Genomic DNA, 18201 nt, shown 5'->3' on the forward strand with positions numbered 1-18201 from the left:
AACTAAAAAAGTTACAACTTTTTGTCTTAAGAAAAAAAGATGCGCAATTAAATTTTACATCCATATATATCTTTTAAAAATTAAAATTCGAAAATTTTTTCTTAAGCCTCCAGGGGACTTCGTTTTCGCACGAAAAAATTGTATGTGCCCTTATTGCATCCGGACCCACAATTGTAATTTAGAGTTTGATTTTTATTTTATTATAAAAATAATTTAAACAGTATTTTTTAGTACAATTTATGATAATTACTTATCACTCATTTTTTTTTTGTTCTGGACATTTTATTCCAGCTTCTCTAGCCCATTTATTCTTTCCTGCGTGACATTCTAATAAATTTAATTTTCTTTTTTTGCCTTTGTTCAATAGTGCAGTGCTAGATTAAAAGCGTACATTTTCGAAGTATATAACCTCGACTGTTTTGACATTTCTTTCCCAATTCAATTTCCGAATTTTTTATCGCAGCGCTTCCGTCGAATAGAGAAACATTTAAAAGAAAAACTTATATACATAGAACTCCATGGAAAAAAATATGTGTTGATACAATGTCATTTCAGCCAAGGCTTCAATTCTTAAAATTCGGCTATTTTTTACTAATTGTAATCGCAAATTAGTATCTGTCTTCTTTCATATAAAAGCATGGATTTTAAGTAGCTAATAATAACGAAAAATGAGTTTTGAAATTTGAAAATTTTCAAATAAATGGTACGTGTCGGGCGGTTTTGTCCAAAAATGTACTCTTTCCCCACTGTGCGCCACTGGGAGAGCAGCGCACGTTGCTACTAAAATTACTTTACCTCGTGATTTAGAAGACATCAATTTTTTGTTAATCAAAGGTGAAATTATAAGGAATTAAAATGTTTTAACAAGAAATGAGAAATTTTTTCCCTTAACGAAAAACATCATTTGAAATTTTTTTGATAATTTTTTGTATTTTTAATTTAAAGCGTACACTTTTATGTATAACACCTACAATTTTTTTTAAATTCGTTCAATAGTTTCAGAAATATAGATATTTCAAAAAAATGTGATGCCAAAATTCAACATGGCGTAACTCCCGTAAGTTTGAAAATTTTCAAAAATCTTTTGGACCCAGAATGTCTCTTATATAACACTATACTTTCTCAAAGTTTATCCAAAATCAAACCACTTGCAGCCCCTGATATTCCTGACGTATACTGACCTACATACTGCCGTACTAACTAAAAAGATACGTAAGTGACATTGTCGCTTAGAGTCATTCTCTTTTTAGTTTGTACAGCAGCATAGTAATTTGAAAAAAATAGTAAAAGGTGAAATATTGTAATAAAAAATTTTGAAATAATTAAGTGAAATATTGCAGGTTGATCAACTGCAAAGTTAAATGTTCAACTTAAATAATTTAAAGTTAAGTATTCAAAGTTGAATTTTACATGTTTGTAGTAGTGTTAAGCAGTCTCAAATTTTGTTCATAAATTTTACTATACAAAAAATGTACCCTGTTTATTTGGTTGCTTTCAAAGTAAATATTTTTTCGTTGAATCTATTGGGTATGGTTGTCGGCCATTTTTCCATCTGGTGCTGAAAATCGGAACTAGAAAGAATAGGTATAATTTTAGATTCATTTTAATTTTTGTATCAAATAATTGGATCGTAAAAATGTTTTTCTAAAAAGGAAGCATTTTTCGTAGTGTATACAGATACGGCATTTTGTGCCGTATTTCAATTTTGTAGTCCGGTATCTGGTCACAGACACTTTAAAAAATGTGAGTTAGTGACTATAGTCGCAGAAGAGTGATCTTTCACAACTCCGCCCCCTTTTTCAAATCGCCCTTAAAAATTACGCGCAAAATATTGAAATTTACAGTAAATAGTACTTTCGTTTTTTTTTTTTTTTATTAAAACTTTTTTTTAATTTGTTTTCTTTTTCACTGTTTTCGATAAAGGCTTACTTATAGTATGAAATAAATATTTCAAAAGTAAAACAAAAAAATCGTAAACAGTCTTATGAACAAATTAAAATGCACCTTTGAAATTTACATGCAAAATATTAATTACCGTAAGTAAAAAATTACAAACATAGTGGTTTCGTGAATGGATTTTCAACGACCTAAGTATATCCAACTATGCACAAAAAATATCCTAACGGCGAAAATCGTTAAAATAATCATTTAAAAAAAAACATTTCTCATAATATTGTTTCTTGTTTTATCTACATGTAAAAATAAGTTAAATTTTTCCCCTTCTGGGTGAAAACATTACCCAATTTCTCCTTTTTTGAGTTCCTTTTCCCGCTGTGGTCCCTGTATTTCGTTCTGTATTTAAATCCTGCTGAGTCGCGACATAAAACGTTTTTGCAAAACTAGCAGAGGGAGCTAATAAAAATATCGGTCTGGATAAATTCACCGCAAGAAACAAAAAAAAATTTTCGATGACTTAAGCACTCAAGTTCACTACCCCAAAATAATCAGGAGTCTTAAAGATATTTATTATTATGTTTTACATTTTTTTCCAGGAACGGTTTCAGAGAAGGCGTGCCAAAACCAAAGGTAGCCGTCGCTGCGAAATAATTGTATGGACTTTATATGTAATGGAATAATTAAAACTTGTAATAAACATCACGACTTTTCCATGCATTCCTATCTTCTAAAAAATTTAACCCTATAATACAACTTTACAAATTGGACAATTTAAGAATGGATCTAAAATTTTTGCTTGGTAAATAAATATACGAGGACAGAGATCAGCACTTCATGCAAGTGGCATAATCGCTTAATATTTTAGAATTGAATATAGCTTGAAATTTTTGCGATATGTGAAGTTTGCGTGCAAAGTAAGCTAGATTTTTAATCACATCAGCACGCAATTTTATTTTTATTACATAATTTAAAAGTTTTCGCGTAAATTTGCATTTTCATTCAAAAGTAGGAAAATCATTTATTTTAAAGGTATTTATTTAATTTTCAATCATTTCTGCTTTGTTGAATAATATGATCGATTAAAAGCTGAGAAATTTAAATTTTTTGTTGTATTTATTTCCCGTGGTATATTGAAGTTAAGTTGGTTGCTTCGGTTGTACTTCGGAATAGGCATTTTTTATAAGTGTACCCAAAAAGTGGATTAAATTCAAACTTTTTGTGGGGAAATTTTTTTCACTTTAAGGGCATGTGACACAGCTAAATACCTATATTACCGATCATAGTTTTTCAGTTCACTGAATGTTTTTTTGAACCTAAGAACTTTTTTTTTAAATAAAATATCAAGCTGAAACTTTGGGAAATGTATTAGAGTGCAATAAAGTACGTTTATGTACTGCATTTTGGTAGAAACTTCACTGAAAATTATTTCATCTTTTTTCTGAACCTCAACATTTTTTGAACGTTCGAACTTTTTTTATACATAAAATATCGGTCTCAAACTTTGAGAAATGCAAGAGCCGAAAGAAAACTACGTTTAAGTACAAAGCTTAATAATAAAAGATGTAAAAAAATATATTTTAACAATCAATTCCAACGGAATCAGCCGGTAACGTTGTACACGAAAATACGAAACCTCTAGAGCCTCACCTAGTGGCCGCCAGGTTTCGTATTTTCGTGTACAACGTTACCGGCTGATGCCGTTGGAATTTATTTTTAAAATATATTTTTTACATCTTTTATTATTAAGCTTTGTACTTAAACGTAGTTTTCTTTCGGCTCTTGCATTTCTCAAAGTTTGAGACCGATATTTTATGTATAAAAAAAGTTCGAAGGTTCAAAAAATGTCGAGGTTCAGAAAAAAGATGAAATAATTTTCAGTGAAGTTCCTACCAAAATGCAGTACCTAAACGTACTTTATTGTACTCTAATACATTTTCCAAACTTTCAGCTCGATATTTTATTTCCAAAAAAAGTTCTTATGTTTAAAAAAACATTCATTGAACTGAAAAAGTGAGGTCGGTAATATAGGAATTTAGCTGTGTCACATGCCCTTAACAAGTATTTACTGAAGGGAATGGAGTCCAATTTTTGGATCTTGTGTTTTCATATGGATTAAAAACCTATTTTTTTCTTCGTTCTGAATGAAAACCGCAGTATTCTTAGTTATCACTTTTAAAACAGCGAGACAACATTTTTTTCCTTAATTGTAGTTTTTTAGTACCAACAAAAAATGTGTCATACAATTTCGATAGTATTTTTCATAGTTTATCGAAGAAAATAGTACCTAGATAACACAAAATCAGTTATTATAGAGTTCTGAGCTGGTTATATTATATAATATCTTTGATTACTTTGAGAACGATAATGAGAATATTACCGAAAATATAATCAAGAAATAAATTCTCGGAAAATTTATGAGAATCTCAGAATTTATCTTTTGAGTTTAAAATTCAACTCTTTTTATTTTTACCTGTTTTAGCAGAAATTAAATTTTTTGTTGATAAAAAGGCAATTGTTGGGTTAGAAATGAAGCTATTATACTATTTTGTTTATAACTTAACTCTTTCGTAGAAAATTTACTTTTTGTTTAAAATTTATATTTTGTTGTTGAAAAATGAACTGAAATATTTTCTGGATCAAAGTTCCAATTATTAAAAAAAAAGTTTATTATTACAAATTTATCTGTTTTGGTACAAAATTGATGTTTTCTGAAAAAAATGCAACTATTTGCTAGAGAATTCAACAAATTTGTTTGAAACATTTGGTCGACTCCCTTTGTTAAGAAATCACTTTTTTTTGTTAAAGATTTATATTTTAAGTTGAAAAGTTATCTCGTTGGTTCAAGTTTAATTATCTTGTTGAAAACTAATCTTTTTTAACAGAAAATGTAATTACCATTTTATTAATATTTATATTATTTAGTTCAAAATTCGCGTTTTTTGTTGCAGAAAATAATTTTTAGTTTGAAATTCCCTCTTTTTTTTGCGTAAAAATGCATCAGTTTCATGGAAAATAAATTTTTTTTTTTGAATATTTTTTGTTTAAAAATTAAATTTTTGTAAAGAAAATTTCTCTTCTGGTTTGAAGGTTCAATAATTTAGATAAACTTTTATTTATTTTTTGAGTGAAAAATCTTTATTTGTTCGAACATCGTCCTTTTGGTTTTAAAATTCTTTTATTTTGTTTTATAAATTTCATTCTTTCTTTGATAAATAATTTCCGTTGGCAATTTGTCTTTTTAGGTTGAATGTTCAACTATTATTTTAAAAATTCAATTATTTTGTTGAAAATTCCAGTATTTTGTTATAGAGCTATCTTTCAAAGTAGAAAAAACTTTTTTTGTTTGAAATAAATGAATACATTTGAAAATTTTAAATTTGTATATAAAACATTGCTATATTCTGCTTATAAAATATTCTATGGTAAAAATATCATAAGATTAAAATGCTGGTATTTGAATATTAATAATTTGAAATGAAAAATGGGTCGAAAAATCAGAGAACTGATATAACTTGAACAATAAAAATATTGTTAAAAATCTTAAATTCTCCTAAATTCTGTCATTTTCTCGGTTATATAACCTGAACTTAAATTCTCGGAAATTGAAGAACTCTAATTATAGAGGCAAAAATCAAACACTTATCACGCTATAGGAACTTTTTTCACTTTATAAATTCAATATTTCGGGTTGGCAACGTAAAATCAAGGCCCTAAAAATAGCAAAGAATGAAAAAATAGATTAAAACACATAGTGGTATATTTTATTAAAAAACATGTATGCAAGTTTAAGAGGAGTGCACATAGGGTGTAAATTATTATTTTCCAATACGTTGTATGTACAAAATCAAAATGGTCCTAAGAATTTGTATGTTATGATTTTTGGAATACTAATTCACTGGTTAATTATTATACAAGGTATAGTTAGAAAGCAGGATAAAGATAGACTTGCATTTATCAAAGAAGGTGACATCTCTCGCGTTAAGTCTTTTTATTGTGTAAACCATTACGGCATTTTTTATTGGCAATAGCGGAACCGCTCGATTTAGCAATAGCAGCTGCTTGGATCTTGAGTCTGAGGATCATCCACTAATTGTATTCCTCTTCTACCCATACGGTTTCTTGCTCCACCGTCGCCAGTGCCTTGTGACATTACCTGATAAGCTTCCCAGAGTCCTGGGGTCTGGATTATCTAAAGCATATTCGGTTTTTACAATCAGGAATCTTTTACATATTACACCATACGTATATTTATCGAAATATATATTTTTTAGTTTAAACAAAACAAAAAATGTATCCAATCACTTGAAATATTTCATAACACGTGATTATAATGTTATATTTAAAAACAATTCGATTTCAATTTGTGAAATTATTAAGTTTATAATGCATAATTCTACAATCTTTTGCTTTAATTACTTTCCCTATTTAAATATTGTTTCAGTCTAAAATATTCCGTTTTTGAATCCTTCCTTTTTAAAAAATTGGTAGGGTGTCTACCCTACCTGGAATTTGTCAGGGAATTTTTATATTCCTGAAAATTTCAGGGATTTTTTGTAAAGTCAGGAAAATTTTCGAGAGCGTGCTTAATTTGTTTTTAATTGGAATATAAAGTTGATAAAAAATTACTCTTTATTTGGAAAAATAGCTTTATATTACTGTAGTTGACTATTTTGTGGACATTTTTTTCTTTCAAATTAATCTTTTTAATTTAAAATTTAACACCATTTTACTTTTTGTTAAAAAAAATTTTTCGTCGAAAATTCCAGTATCTGCTGGAAAATAATGTATTTTTTTGAAAACTCGTTCACTTTGTTAGAAAATTAATCTTCTTCGTTGAAAATTCAATTATTTTAGTCAAATTCCTCAGTTTGGTAAAAAGTTAAATTTTTTTACTGAAAATTGAACTATTCAATTTTTTTGTTAAAAATAATCTTTTTTTATTCAAAATTTAAGTAATCGTTTGTAATATTGTCTTCTTTAGTTGAAAATTCAACTGTTTCGTTAAAAACTTATGTATTTTGTTAAAAAATCGTCTTTGTTAGAAAATTGATCTTTTTGGTTAAGAATTAAATTATTTCAGTTCAATATTCATTATCCTATATTCTGAACTGGTTTTTAGTTGAAAATTCATCTTTTTTGATTAAAATTTAACTCTCAGTTGAAGATTCTTTATTTATTTGAAAATTCGTCGGTCTGGTTGCAAATACATTTTTTTAACTGTTCTATTTTTGATTAAGAATTGATATTTTTTAATTAAAAATTTATGTATTTTGTTGTGAAATCGCCTTTTTATAAAAAATTAATATTCTTCATTAAAAAACCATGTTTTTGGTTGGATATTGAAGTATTTGGTGTAAAATAATTTTGTTAAATACAAATTTAACTGCCACTTTTTGTTGAAATTTTATATGCTAGCTTATTTATCATTCTTGTTAAAAGTTTTTAACTGAAAATTGGAGTGTTCCATTTTTTATTGAAAATTAACTATTTCATTGAAAATGCATACATTGTGTTGAAAATCGTGTTTTTGGTAGAAAATTAATTTTCTTGATTGAAAATTCATCGCTTTAGTTGAAAATTAATGTATTCCAGTTAAATGTTAATAGTTTTTGTTGAAAAATTTCTTTTTGGTTGAAAATCAAACTAATACTTTTTTTATACTACTTTTTAGTTTAAAATTCATCTATTCCAGACTGGAATATTATTTTAGTTAAAAAAATCATCAACTCGGTTGAAAATTTCTTTGTTTTTTTGGTGGCATTTTAATTTTTTAACGGAAAATTTAATCATTCCATTTTTGGTTGAGAATTCATATATTTTGTCGAGAAATTGTCTTTTTTTGGTAGAAAATTGAATTATTTAGTTAAAAATGCATCTAGCTTGTAGAAAACGCAACAGAGTTTTCCTTTAAAAGTTAGGATTTTGACGCTGTTTAAATTGAGTATAATATCGCCACATCAATTTCACCTAAATATGCACTGAATTTTATGTAGAAGATAAAATAAAAATTTGTCTAAGTTATTCAAATTTATAGACTTTAGAGAAATAATTAATAAATTAATAATTATGTTATTAGTATTACTTAACTATTTAATATTCGATGGTGTTAATATATTTAATAATATCTTGTAATAAAATTGGTAAAAGCTTTCTAGTCTAAATTAAACATATTAATTGAATCCCTAGAAACTGAAAGAAACATTAAGTATAATAAACCATACTTTGAAAAAATATATCGGAAAAAACTTTAAATACCTGGAATTAGGTACTTTCACTTCAACCATCAGCTAATTTCACTTCGTTAAAATCTGAGAGAAAAACAGTGGATCAAATGCATAGAACAAAGCTTTATTTCTGTAATATCTATGTAATTAATAATAATTATTATCATTTTATTATTTCATTAAATGGTCATTGAAAAACACTTTTTTTCAAATGCGAGAAAAAATGAGCTTTTACAAAGCTATTAGCAAAATAGGGCAAAAATGAACTGAATTCCATGCATTTGGTCCCTTGTTTCCCGCTCAGAAATCTACGAAGTGAAGTTAGCTGTTCATTGAAGTGAAAATACCTAATTGTCAGGAAATTTTGTTCCAGGATTTGAGTAGACACTCTCGTTGTATTTTAATGTGCAAATAACAATTTAAAAATAATTAATTTGATGAATACTTGCAATTAATTTAATTCAATTTAACTCTAATTTAAAAAGTATTCTGTTCTAATCACTCAATTTTTAATTTTTCTAACTTAAAGTTGCTTAAAATGATATAATTTTTAAATTTTACAAATTTGTTGATTCATTCTAGAATTTAGAGGAGTAAAAATGATAATGTATCGTAGATTTATATTTTTCTCGGCGATTAAAACCGCCACGTTGGTTTAAACTGTAAAGATACTATGGCAGACTAGATCTAAGGTAAAATGACCATTGCTGGGAGAGTTTTTTTTGTACAAAAACCGTTATAATAAGTGGCAAAGACATTATTTGATCGATTAGAACAAAAAATACATGAGTAATTTTATAGTAAATGAATATAAATGGATATTTTTTAAGCTAGTCAGATCGCCCATTATTGGGACACGAATTTTGGAACATATCCTTAAGTGGAACACCAAAGAAGCCAATACTGGGACAAGGAAAATCCAAAGGGGTTTATCAAAATAAAATGGTACAATTTACGTATAATTTATTACAGAATACATGAAAAAGCAAGAATGGATCGTGATTACCGTTAAATTATTTATTCTAAAAAAGCTGTTTAAAGTAGTTTATTCAAACCTCTAATTCCAACCTCAAATGTTTCCAACTGCGTAGATAAGTAATTTAATAATAACTCATAAATTTAATTTGTTAATAAGATTAGTAAATATTCATTAAAATGTAATATTATAGACTAATATTATCGATTTACTTGCAAATTAAACTGTTTGTTAGTAAATTTTGAATTAGAATCCATCTTAAATCAAGTTAATACATAAATTGAAAAATGTATTAAAACAATTTAAATTAATGTTTGGTTACAAATTTTATTATTTGTTTGAAAATTTTATTGACTGAAAAATCTGTTTTGATTAATATTTCAACTATTTTGTTGAAAGCTCGTCTTTTTGGTTCGAAAATTTGTCATTTTAATTATAAATCACATTTTTCTTTCAAAAAATGCTACTGTTTTGTTAAAAATGATATTATTTAGGTACAAAATTCATAAATATTTTTAAAATATTTTAATTTTTTTAATAAAAAATCTTATTTATTTAAAAAATCATGTCATGTTTAATTTATAATTAAAACATTTTTCTTTTTTAATATCAACTATTATAGTTTTTGATAAGAATTTATCTTTTTTTGGTAGAAAATTAGTCTTTTTTATTTGAGAATTCAAGAATTTGTTAGAAAATTGAAGCATTAGGTTAACCAAAAAAGTTAGATTTTGATGAAAAAAATATAATAGTTGATATTTGAAACAAAAAGGGTTTTAATTACATCTTAAAAGCAGACGAATTAATTTTAAAAAATACGAATTTCCAATCAAACTCTGAAGCCTCAACCTAAACAGATTAATTTTCAACAATAGTTGCATTTTCGCTCAAGAAAGATGAAATTTATAATTAAAAAGATACGTTTTCGAACCAAAAAGATGCAATTTCAAGAAAATAGTTCAAATGTTATCGAAAAACATTTTCCAGTCAACAAATAAAAAAAAATTAACCAAACTGTTGAATTTTCAAGCAAAAAAGATGAGTTTTCTTCAAAACAGTTATATTTTTAGTTTGAAAATTTAAATTTTCAACAAAAAAGTGAATTTACTTAATTTATCTTAAAAAGTAAATCAATAATATTAATCTTGTTAATATTTCATATAAATCTGTAATATTTAATTTTAATGCACACTTACCAATTTTTATTGAAAAATTAAATTTATTGGATACTATATTACATTACTTACCTAAGCAGTTGGGAAACTTTGAGGTTAGAATTGGATGTTTCAATATATTACTTTGAACAACTTTTTTACATTCTCATCATTTATGATTGAGAAAATATTAGAATTGCCGGAAATTTGACATCACACTTTTTCAACGGATCTCCACGTTTCGAGACCCCTGAATCCGAAAATCAGGTTTTCACGATGGCGTCTGTCTGTCTGTCCGTCCGTAAACACGATAACTCTCGAAAAAATGAACGAATCAAATCCATCTTTGGCACACTTTTTTTAGGTCCTAAAAGAAAGGACGAGTTCGTTAAACAGCCATTTTTGATAAAAATTCAAAAAGTGAGCGCATTTTGAAAATTTTTGAGACCACTTTTTTCTGAATTTGAAAATTCTATGTACGGATATTTATAGTATTGAAAAGAACAAACAATTTATCCTAATGATTTTTTTCGATACAAAGAAAATTCTCAGAGTTATAGCGTTTTCAAATTTTTTTTAATCAACCGAAAATCAAAATTTGAAGCCGAAAAACGCACGATATGAAAAAAAGTCAAGAGAAGAAAAACATTTCTTTTTGAAATCCCTACAAGATTATCATAACCAATTTTTGGATTTTCTTCAAAAATAGAAAATTCCAATTTTGATTGCACAAAAAATAATGGAAAATAAAAAATTCCATTTTGTGGACAAACTATGTACGATACAAAAAAAGATGATTTAACAAAAATGGTTATCCCAAAAAGATCTGCAATTTCGTTAAGAATCACTTCTTGATAGGACGCGTACTTTTTGTTTTATTCGTGAAAAATAACGCTGAAAAAAGTAAAATAAAAAAAATGTGTGGAAAAACGACGAAAGTTACGAGAAAAAAATCCAACAAAACCTGTTTACAAATGTCTGTCGGAAATCGAGCGCGCAGCGCGAGTGTTACGATGAGAATGTATACCTCAAAGCCTACAGAGCTTTGAGAAACTTAATCTTTGACTATACTTAATTAAGTAGACAATTCAGAATATGAAGACGCATATAAATACTGCCATCTAAAAGAGATATTTTTGATAAAGTTTTTTTCAAGCATTCCAAATGCAAAGAATAAATATCCGAGCGCGAAGCGCGAGGTAACCTATTATCGAGCGCAGATTTTTAGAATAAATAATCAATTAAACGACAAGGTTGTGTCGTATAAACAATATTTTTAATATATCACTAAAATAATACTACGACATTTAATGTACAAACACGGCGAAAGTGACAGTCTTAGTAATGGAAACGCAATTTCGCCACTTACGTTCAAGTGTCCGAAAGTGAGACAGTCAGCGACAGCTCGTCCCGGTTTAGGCAACTTCGCTAAAAATTAGTCCAAATGCGGGACATTAAAATATTCATAAGTTATCGAATAAAATCGATAATAAAGTTATGAATTTTATTCTTAAACATATTAAAAATGTGCAAAAACATTACTTTTCCTTTTAGTGTAGGAAATTTTAACAGTAGAATGCTGTAAAAGTTATCCGGAAAGTATTAAAATGAAAAAAATGGCGAATTTTGTAGCAGTTCTTTCTAACACTTTGAGAAATATTTTTGATTATTTTTTACTAAATGTATAACTTGTCAGGACAAAAATAAATAGTGGTAACAAATTTAAAAGAACTGAAAAAATAAAAGAACATTTTTACTTTTTATAATTTATTTTGGAATATAAAAGATACTCAAGGATATTTATTATTGTCCCAGTATTGGAAATACTTGTTACGTTGTCCCAGTAATGGTCGGTTTACCTTAACGGAATATTTGAACTACTTTCTAATTGAAAAATAGCTTTTATAACTGTGAGAACAAACCTTTCTGACTAGTTCTTCAAAACAACATTTGATACCGTCTGCTGTCTTCGCACTGCTTTCAACATAGAGGGTCTTATGCCTTCTGGCAAATTGCATCCCTTCGTCTCTGGATACTTGCCTGTTTGGCTTGTCTATTTTATTTCCCACTACCATTTTAACTACGTTGTTTGTCCTGCAGTAAGTTTCTAGTTCTTTCAGCCAATTTTCGAGTTTATTAAAGGTAGTCCTATCGGTGACATCGTAGACTAAAATTGCTCCTTGTGCATCTCTGTAATAACTGGGACTCAACGTTCGAAAACGTTCCTGTCCAGCAGTATCCTGATGGTCAATTTATTAGTTGGTTATTAGTTTTTTTGTTATAAATAAAAAATGTTATTTTCAAGCATTGCAATCAAACCGATTTTTCAAATTCTACTTTAAAAAACCCGCAGTCAATTCTATTAAATTGAAACACATTCTTATTGGTCGCAAAATCTAATTTAGAAAAAAATCAATTCGCCGGAAAGTACTAAATTAAAGATTAAAACTTTGAAATAAGTGCAGTTTTTCTTGAAAAATATTTATTAGACTTAAAATTGATTACAAATTAGGATGATCATCGAATAGGGATCTAACTGGTTTTTAACATTTCCCCTGGTGCTAGATGTTACAATCTAAAATGCAATAAATGCTGCTTAAATCTAAGCAAAAAAACGAAGATAAGTCAGGTAATTTTTGTAAGAGGCACTTAAAATAACTGACGAAAATAATAAGTTTTAAATTGTTGCTTCCTCCTGTCGATTATACCTTTATTTCAAAATTTACACTCGGTTCATCATTTTAGTTAAAAATTCATCTATTATGTTTAATATTAATTTTTTGAACAAAAAATGTAACTATTCTATTTTTTATCAAAAAATTATTATTTTTTTAGTTGAAAATTCGTTTTTGTTTGTGTAGAAAACTAATGTTATTGGTTTGAAATTTTCTCTTTTTTGATTAAAAATTCAACTATTTGATTGGAAATGACCTTTTTTTTGTTGAAAATTCATGTTTTCGGGTTAATAGTAACTGCATGAGAGAAAATTCGCCTTTTAACTTTAAAGTCAGACAATTTGGAAGCACCTTTTTTCTTTTTCGGTAATTCAACTATTGGGTTGAAAATGCAACTTTTTCCCGTTGAAGTTTAATCCTTTTTGTTTGAAAATTCAACTGCTTTGGTTGAAAATTTCTCGATTTTTTCAATGAATTGATTTTTGGTTGACTAAAATTTGGACAATTTGGTTAAAAAGTCAACTATTTTGTTAAAACGCAATCTTTTTTGGCCAAAAATTTAACTGCGTTGTTGAAAAATCGTTCTTTTGGATTGAAAATTCATCTTTTGTTAATAAAAATAAATACATGTGAAAATTTACTTATGAAATATTCTTTTATTCCAAATGATATTTTTTATTCGAAATTCAAGTATTGGTTTGTAATAATCTCTTCTTTAGTTGAAAATTCAACTGTTTCGTTAAAAATTTATGTAAAATACATAAATTTTTAACGAAACAGTTTTTTTTCTTGTTTGAAAATTTATCTTTTTGGTTAAAAATTCAATTTCTTGTTTAAAATTGAACTCTTTCAGTTGAAGATTCTTTATTTAGTTCAAAATTCATCGGTCTGGTTGCAAACTAATTTTTTTTAACTGAAAATTTTAACTGTTCTATTTTTGATTAAAACTTGACATTTTAATGTTAATGTTAAAAATGTTAGAAGATTAAAATGCCGGTGGTTGAATTTTAGCGGTCAAGGAATATTACAAATGAAGTTTTTCGGCCATTGAAAATCAGACAACCCGTCAGTAAACAAAAGGACAAGCTAATTCATTAACTATTATCTCATTGTCAAAAATGGATCTACGTATCGTGAAAAAGAAACTTCACATTTTGATGCATAGTTCTAAACTAAAAACTCGTAAAAAAAAAGAAATAAACATAATTGAAATAATATGCAGGTACAAAGGCAAGTAAAAAATTGTGTTAATTATTCAAAAATGCAAACAGAATATGCGTCGTGGAAAAAGGATCTTAGCAAAAAGATTATGTTAGATCCCTGTTCCTCTGCAAGGAATCTTTGAACCAATTTTGATACATTTACGTTTTTTTTTTAATTTTTCTCGAAATTTATATTTTGGTGGTTAGGTCCCTTTTTGACAAGCGGCTTCAATTCTTGGCAATTACATCTTTTTAAGACTTACTTATTTTGAAAATTTTAAAAATTCTAAATATTTATCTTTTGAAATAATTCAGTTTTCGTAAAAAAACCTAATTATTACTTGAAACATTTACTAGTTCACAACTCCTTAAAATTTGATATCTATTAGAAACGGCCATCAAATAAAAATAATGTAAATTTATAGTTAATTTAAAACTTGGTTGAGCAAATAAAAAGGAGGAAGCACAATCGTTTTCCTGTGAATCTAGCTATTGAAATGTGTTGTTAATTATTCAAGAATTGCAATTAAAACCAGAACTAACCCACATAGCCAGTCTGACCAAATTTCCATCGACATCGATTTCTTTTGATTTATAATCAACTCCAATTGTGTTTGACAGTTTCTCGTTGAACTCATCGTCCACGAACCTAATCAAAATGCTAAAAAAACAAATTGAGGTTATGTCAATATCGATTTAAAGTATGATCATACATGGAAAAATGTCATTCTCATTATTTTTGTATTAATGATTTAAGAGGGATGCGTGATATCTAATTGTAAGACGTAGTAACCTAATGGGAATGGCATTTTGTATGCAATTGACCTTTGTGGTTAGGACCTTGAAACTCATCCAATTAAGCTTCTTATTAATTTCTTTATTTTTAAGTATCCATGAAATTTAATCATTTTTACGTTAAAAATGCAATACCACATATTTAAACAGTAGAAATGACTTGAATCGCTTGAGTCATCGACCAATAATGAGGGATCATTTTTCACATACCTTGATTTTCCAGTATCGGTTTCTCCGATAATAAGGATTTTAAGTGACGTTAAAATTTCATCCATATTAAACAATAATAAGGAATATTGCGGGAGAGGCCACTTTGTTTATTTTCTACAATCTCTGATAATCAAAGGACACAGATGAAAAACACTGAAACAGTAAAAACACTGAAAACGTCATGAATTAAATATTAAAATGACAGTCAATGACGGCTAAAGAAAAGGAAGAAAACCATGGACGTAGGAAACACGGGACTAGGCATGCCATCCTAACTTGGCGAGCGGAGTTGAATCCACGGAAGGGAGGACAATTTCATGAGTGGGGAGAGCCGACATCTTACGATGTGCTATTTGATTGTGCGCACGAGCATTTTTGCCGACAAACTGTGCATGAAAACATAAACATGTGGGCGCTGCCAAAGATATTATAAACGTAGATGCCGTACGGGGCGTCGGAGTGGGAAATTATATATATAGGACATCACATTTTCTGCCCTATCGAGGTGCTGCCCTCATCGTACTACGAAGTCGAATTCTTGTTTTCTCATTCTTCGTAAAATATGACGGTAAAGCAGTAGAAAATTTTTTTGAGGTTAGAAAAGTTTGACATGTATGTATCGCTAAATTTTTTCAGATCTGAAGCTTGATCCAGGTTTTCAGTACAGTCTTTTTTTAATTATAAAAAAATGTTCTCGAAAAATCATATTTTTAATTTAAAAAAAAAGTATTATAGAAAGACATTTCAAAATAAACAAGTGCTGAAAGCATTTTTCTTTGACAATTTTCTTTTTTTTAATTGAAATAATCAAATATTAATACCAAAGAAACAACTTTTTTAATGTTTGAAGTATTTAAACATTATTGTTTAAATTTAAAATAATAATTAAAACAAAATATATTTCTGGATAAGATATTTTGGTTGAAAATGTATATAGTATTTTTTAAGTCACAATATTTTATTATCGTAGTTTTAACAAATAATTAATACTGATTAAGAAACAGTTTTATTTGGGGTGTCTTATTATTTGGGAATCTTCAAATTCGTTAATATTATAAACTGTTCAGGACTTTTATTAGTTTTGGAATTGTATTTTTTGGGACAGAGAGTTTTACCGAGTCGGGAATTTTATTTTTCGGGATATTTCAGCCGTCCCCATAGAATCACAGAAAATTTTCTCTAATTATAATTTCGGCGCTCGATCTTGTTGATTTTTTCCTACAGTATTATTTTTAAAAAATGTGTATGGAAATTTTTTATATCACAAAGTTAAAGATAATCTCACTTAAAAATTTAAAAATTCGCTGTACATCCAATTTTTATTCCTGGGTCTTGGCAATTTTTTTCTAATCCATTTCAGTGGCTGGTAAACAGGGGTGATTTTCTCTTAGAAAATAAGTGATTAAAATTTGAAAAAATTGGGTAGGCTTTTTTGACATCTAGGTATGTAAAAAGGTAAACTGCAAAAAATTTAAAAACTAATTTAAGAACTATTTATACTCTTTTAAGATGCCAATACAATTTACACAAAACTAATTGTAAAATTTGCAAATTTTTAGGCCTTCAGTTTAAGAACTTGAATTTTAACGTTAAATATGTTTCATTTTTAGAATACAGCCTTATTGTTTGAATTTTTAGAATTTTCGTTATTAGTTATAGGTTAGGTAAAAAATAACAATATGAGATTCGAAATTATTACAAGGCGAAAAAGTTTAAATTTAACATTTAAAATGCGAAAATACACCATTTTCCATGTTTATTTGCAATACAGCGTGTCACTTTCTTCCGCTTCTTTTGAAAGTCGATCCTCTGCTTTCAGTTTTCTTTTTAAGATATGCCTTGAATTCAACGCTTTTCAAATTCAATGTTTTCAGCTGCATTTATATGTTTTTTGTTTTTAATATCAATTGATTAAAACGTTTTATTTATTTTTCACGATTGTAATTTATAACTTCTAAAATTGAATAATTGTAGCTCAAACATGAAAAAGTATAGACTAATTTCAAATTTATAAAGGTTCTATCATATATATTGAACTATTAAAACCTCTGATCTTTTTTAAGGTTTTTAAAACTCTTTTAAAAACTTTTTTTAACAATTTTGATTGTGATTTCTTAATAAAAGAATAAGTGTTATTTAGTCTCCAGAACAGCAATTTTTAAAATATTTAAAGCTTCAATAGTTGAGATATTTTAAATTTGTAATCTTCAGAATATTGAATAATTTCAAATTTAAAGCTATTAAAATATGTCATCAGAATTTTTGAATGAAAAGTGTTTGATAATTTTAGATTGAAACATTTCAAATAATTTAGTTACAAATTAAAATCGTACAACTACGAGTTTGATTAATTTTTTGATCATTTGTCACCTCCAAAAATTATTATAATTTTTTGTGTCAAGAAAATAACGCCTGATTTTTGTAAAAATTAACTCAGGGATTGTGTTTTTCATAGAAAACATTGACATGTGACTTTTTCACGTTTATAAAATTATAATTGAAGGTCGCTCGGGGTAATTTTCTATGAAAAATATTGACTTACAAAGAATATTGGTCAAACAATAGAATGGATTTCTTCGCCCGAGATACAAAAGTAAATTGTACTATAGTAAAAACAACTGGAAAAATTTAGACGAAAGCCAAATTTGGTAAAGAAAACAAACCTTTGTCGACCTATAAATACTAATTTTATTCCCCGAAAGATTTTTCAAAAATCTCTTCATTACACTTTTATTGCAACAATTTAATTGAAGAAAAATATTTGTTATAAATATAAAAATAGTGCAATTTTTACATACAATTCTTAAAATGAAATTACTGTGTGTCAAAGCACAATCCAATCCGACTATTTTTTCGAAAGTTATCCGATATACAGACAACCACAACATCAATAACAACGACGACGTAGACGCCAGAGAGACGCACAGATCCCGACGTAAAAACTTGTTTTTCTGACTCAAGCAGCCCCAAAACGTCGAAATTTCATGAAATTCGCGAAAGTCATTTTTCGCATAAAACTCTTCTCATTATGGATGAGAATGTGATAAAATAATCATGGGACCTTGAAAA

At 27.4% G+C, this 18201-nt stretch overlaps 2 protein-coding genes across 3 annotated transcripts in view; one reads left to right on the top strand and one right to left on the bottom strand.

The window, feature by feature from the left end:
* The window catches only part of LOC117169524 (60S ribosomal protein L37), a 5798-nt gene extending 3185 nt beyond the window's left edge, over nt 1-2613 (top strand). The window contains exon 4 of the mRNA XM_033355943.1: nt 2493-2613. Coding sequence (XP_033211834.1) covers nt 2493-2547 — 55 coding nt within the window. The 3' untranslated portion in view covers nt 2548-2613. The remainder of the gene's footprint in view (nt 1-2492) is intronic.
* A 3072-nt stretch (nt 2614-5685) lies between these two features.
* On the bottom strand, nt 5686-15430 carry LOC117170123 (ras-related protein Rab-18-B-like). Of its 2 annotated transcripts, XM_033356663.1 has the most exons (5): nt 15368-15430; nt 15133-15285; nt 14671-14788; nt 12173-12490; nt 5686-6085 (listed from the first exon to the last, which is right to left on the bottom strand). In XM_033356663.1, the coding sequence occupies exons 2-5, from the start codon at nt 15195-15197 to the stop codon at nt 5939-5941; spliced, it is 648 nt and encodes a 215-aa protein (XP_033212554.1). In that variant the 5' UTR covers nt 15198-15285; nt 15368-15430; the 3' UTR covers nt 5686-5938. The 2 variants fall into 2 exon arrangements, with proteins under 2 accessions (XP_033212554.1, XP_033212553.1); XM_033356662.1 differs by lacking the exon at nt 15368-15430 and having other exon boundaries at nt 15133-15361.
* Between the last annotated feature and the right edge of the window lie 2771 nt (nt 15431-18201).

The sequence above is a fragment of the Belonocnema kinseyi genome, chromosome 3 (assembly GCF_010883055.1).
Source record: "Belonocnema kinseyi isolate 2016_QV_RU_SX_M_011 chromosome 3, B_treatae_v1, whole genome shotgun sequence".
In the NCBI taxonomy this organism is placed as follows: domain Eukaryota; kingdom Metazoa; phylum Arthropoda; class Insecta; order Hymenoptera; family Cynipidae; genus Belonocnema; species Belonocnema kinseyi.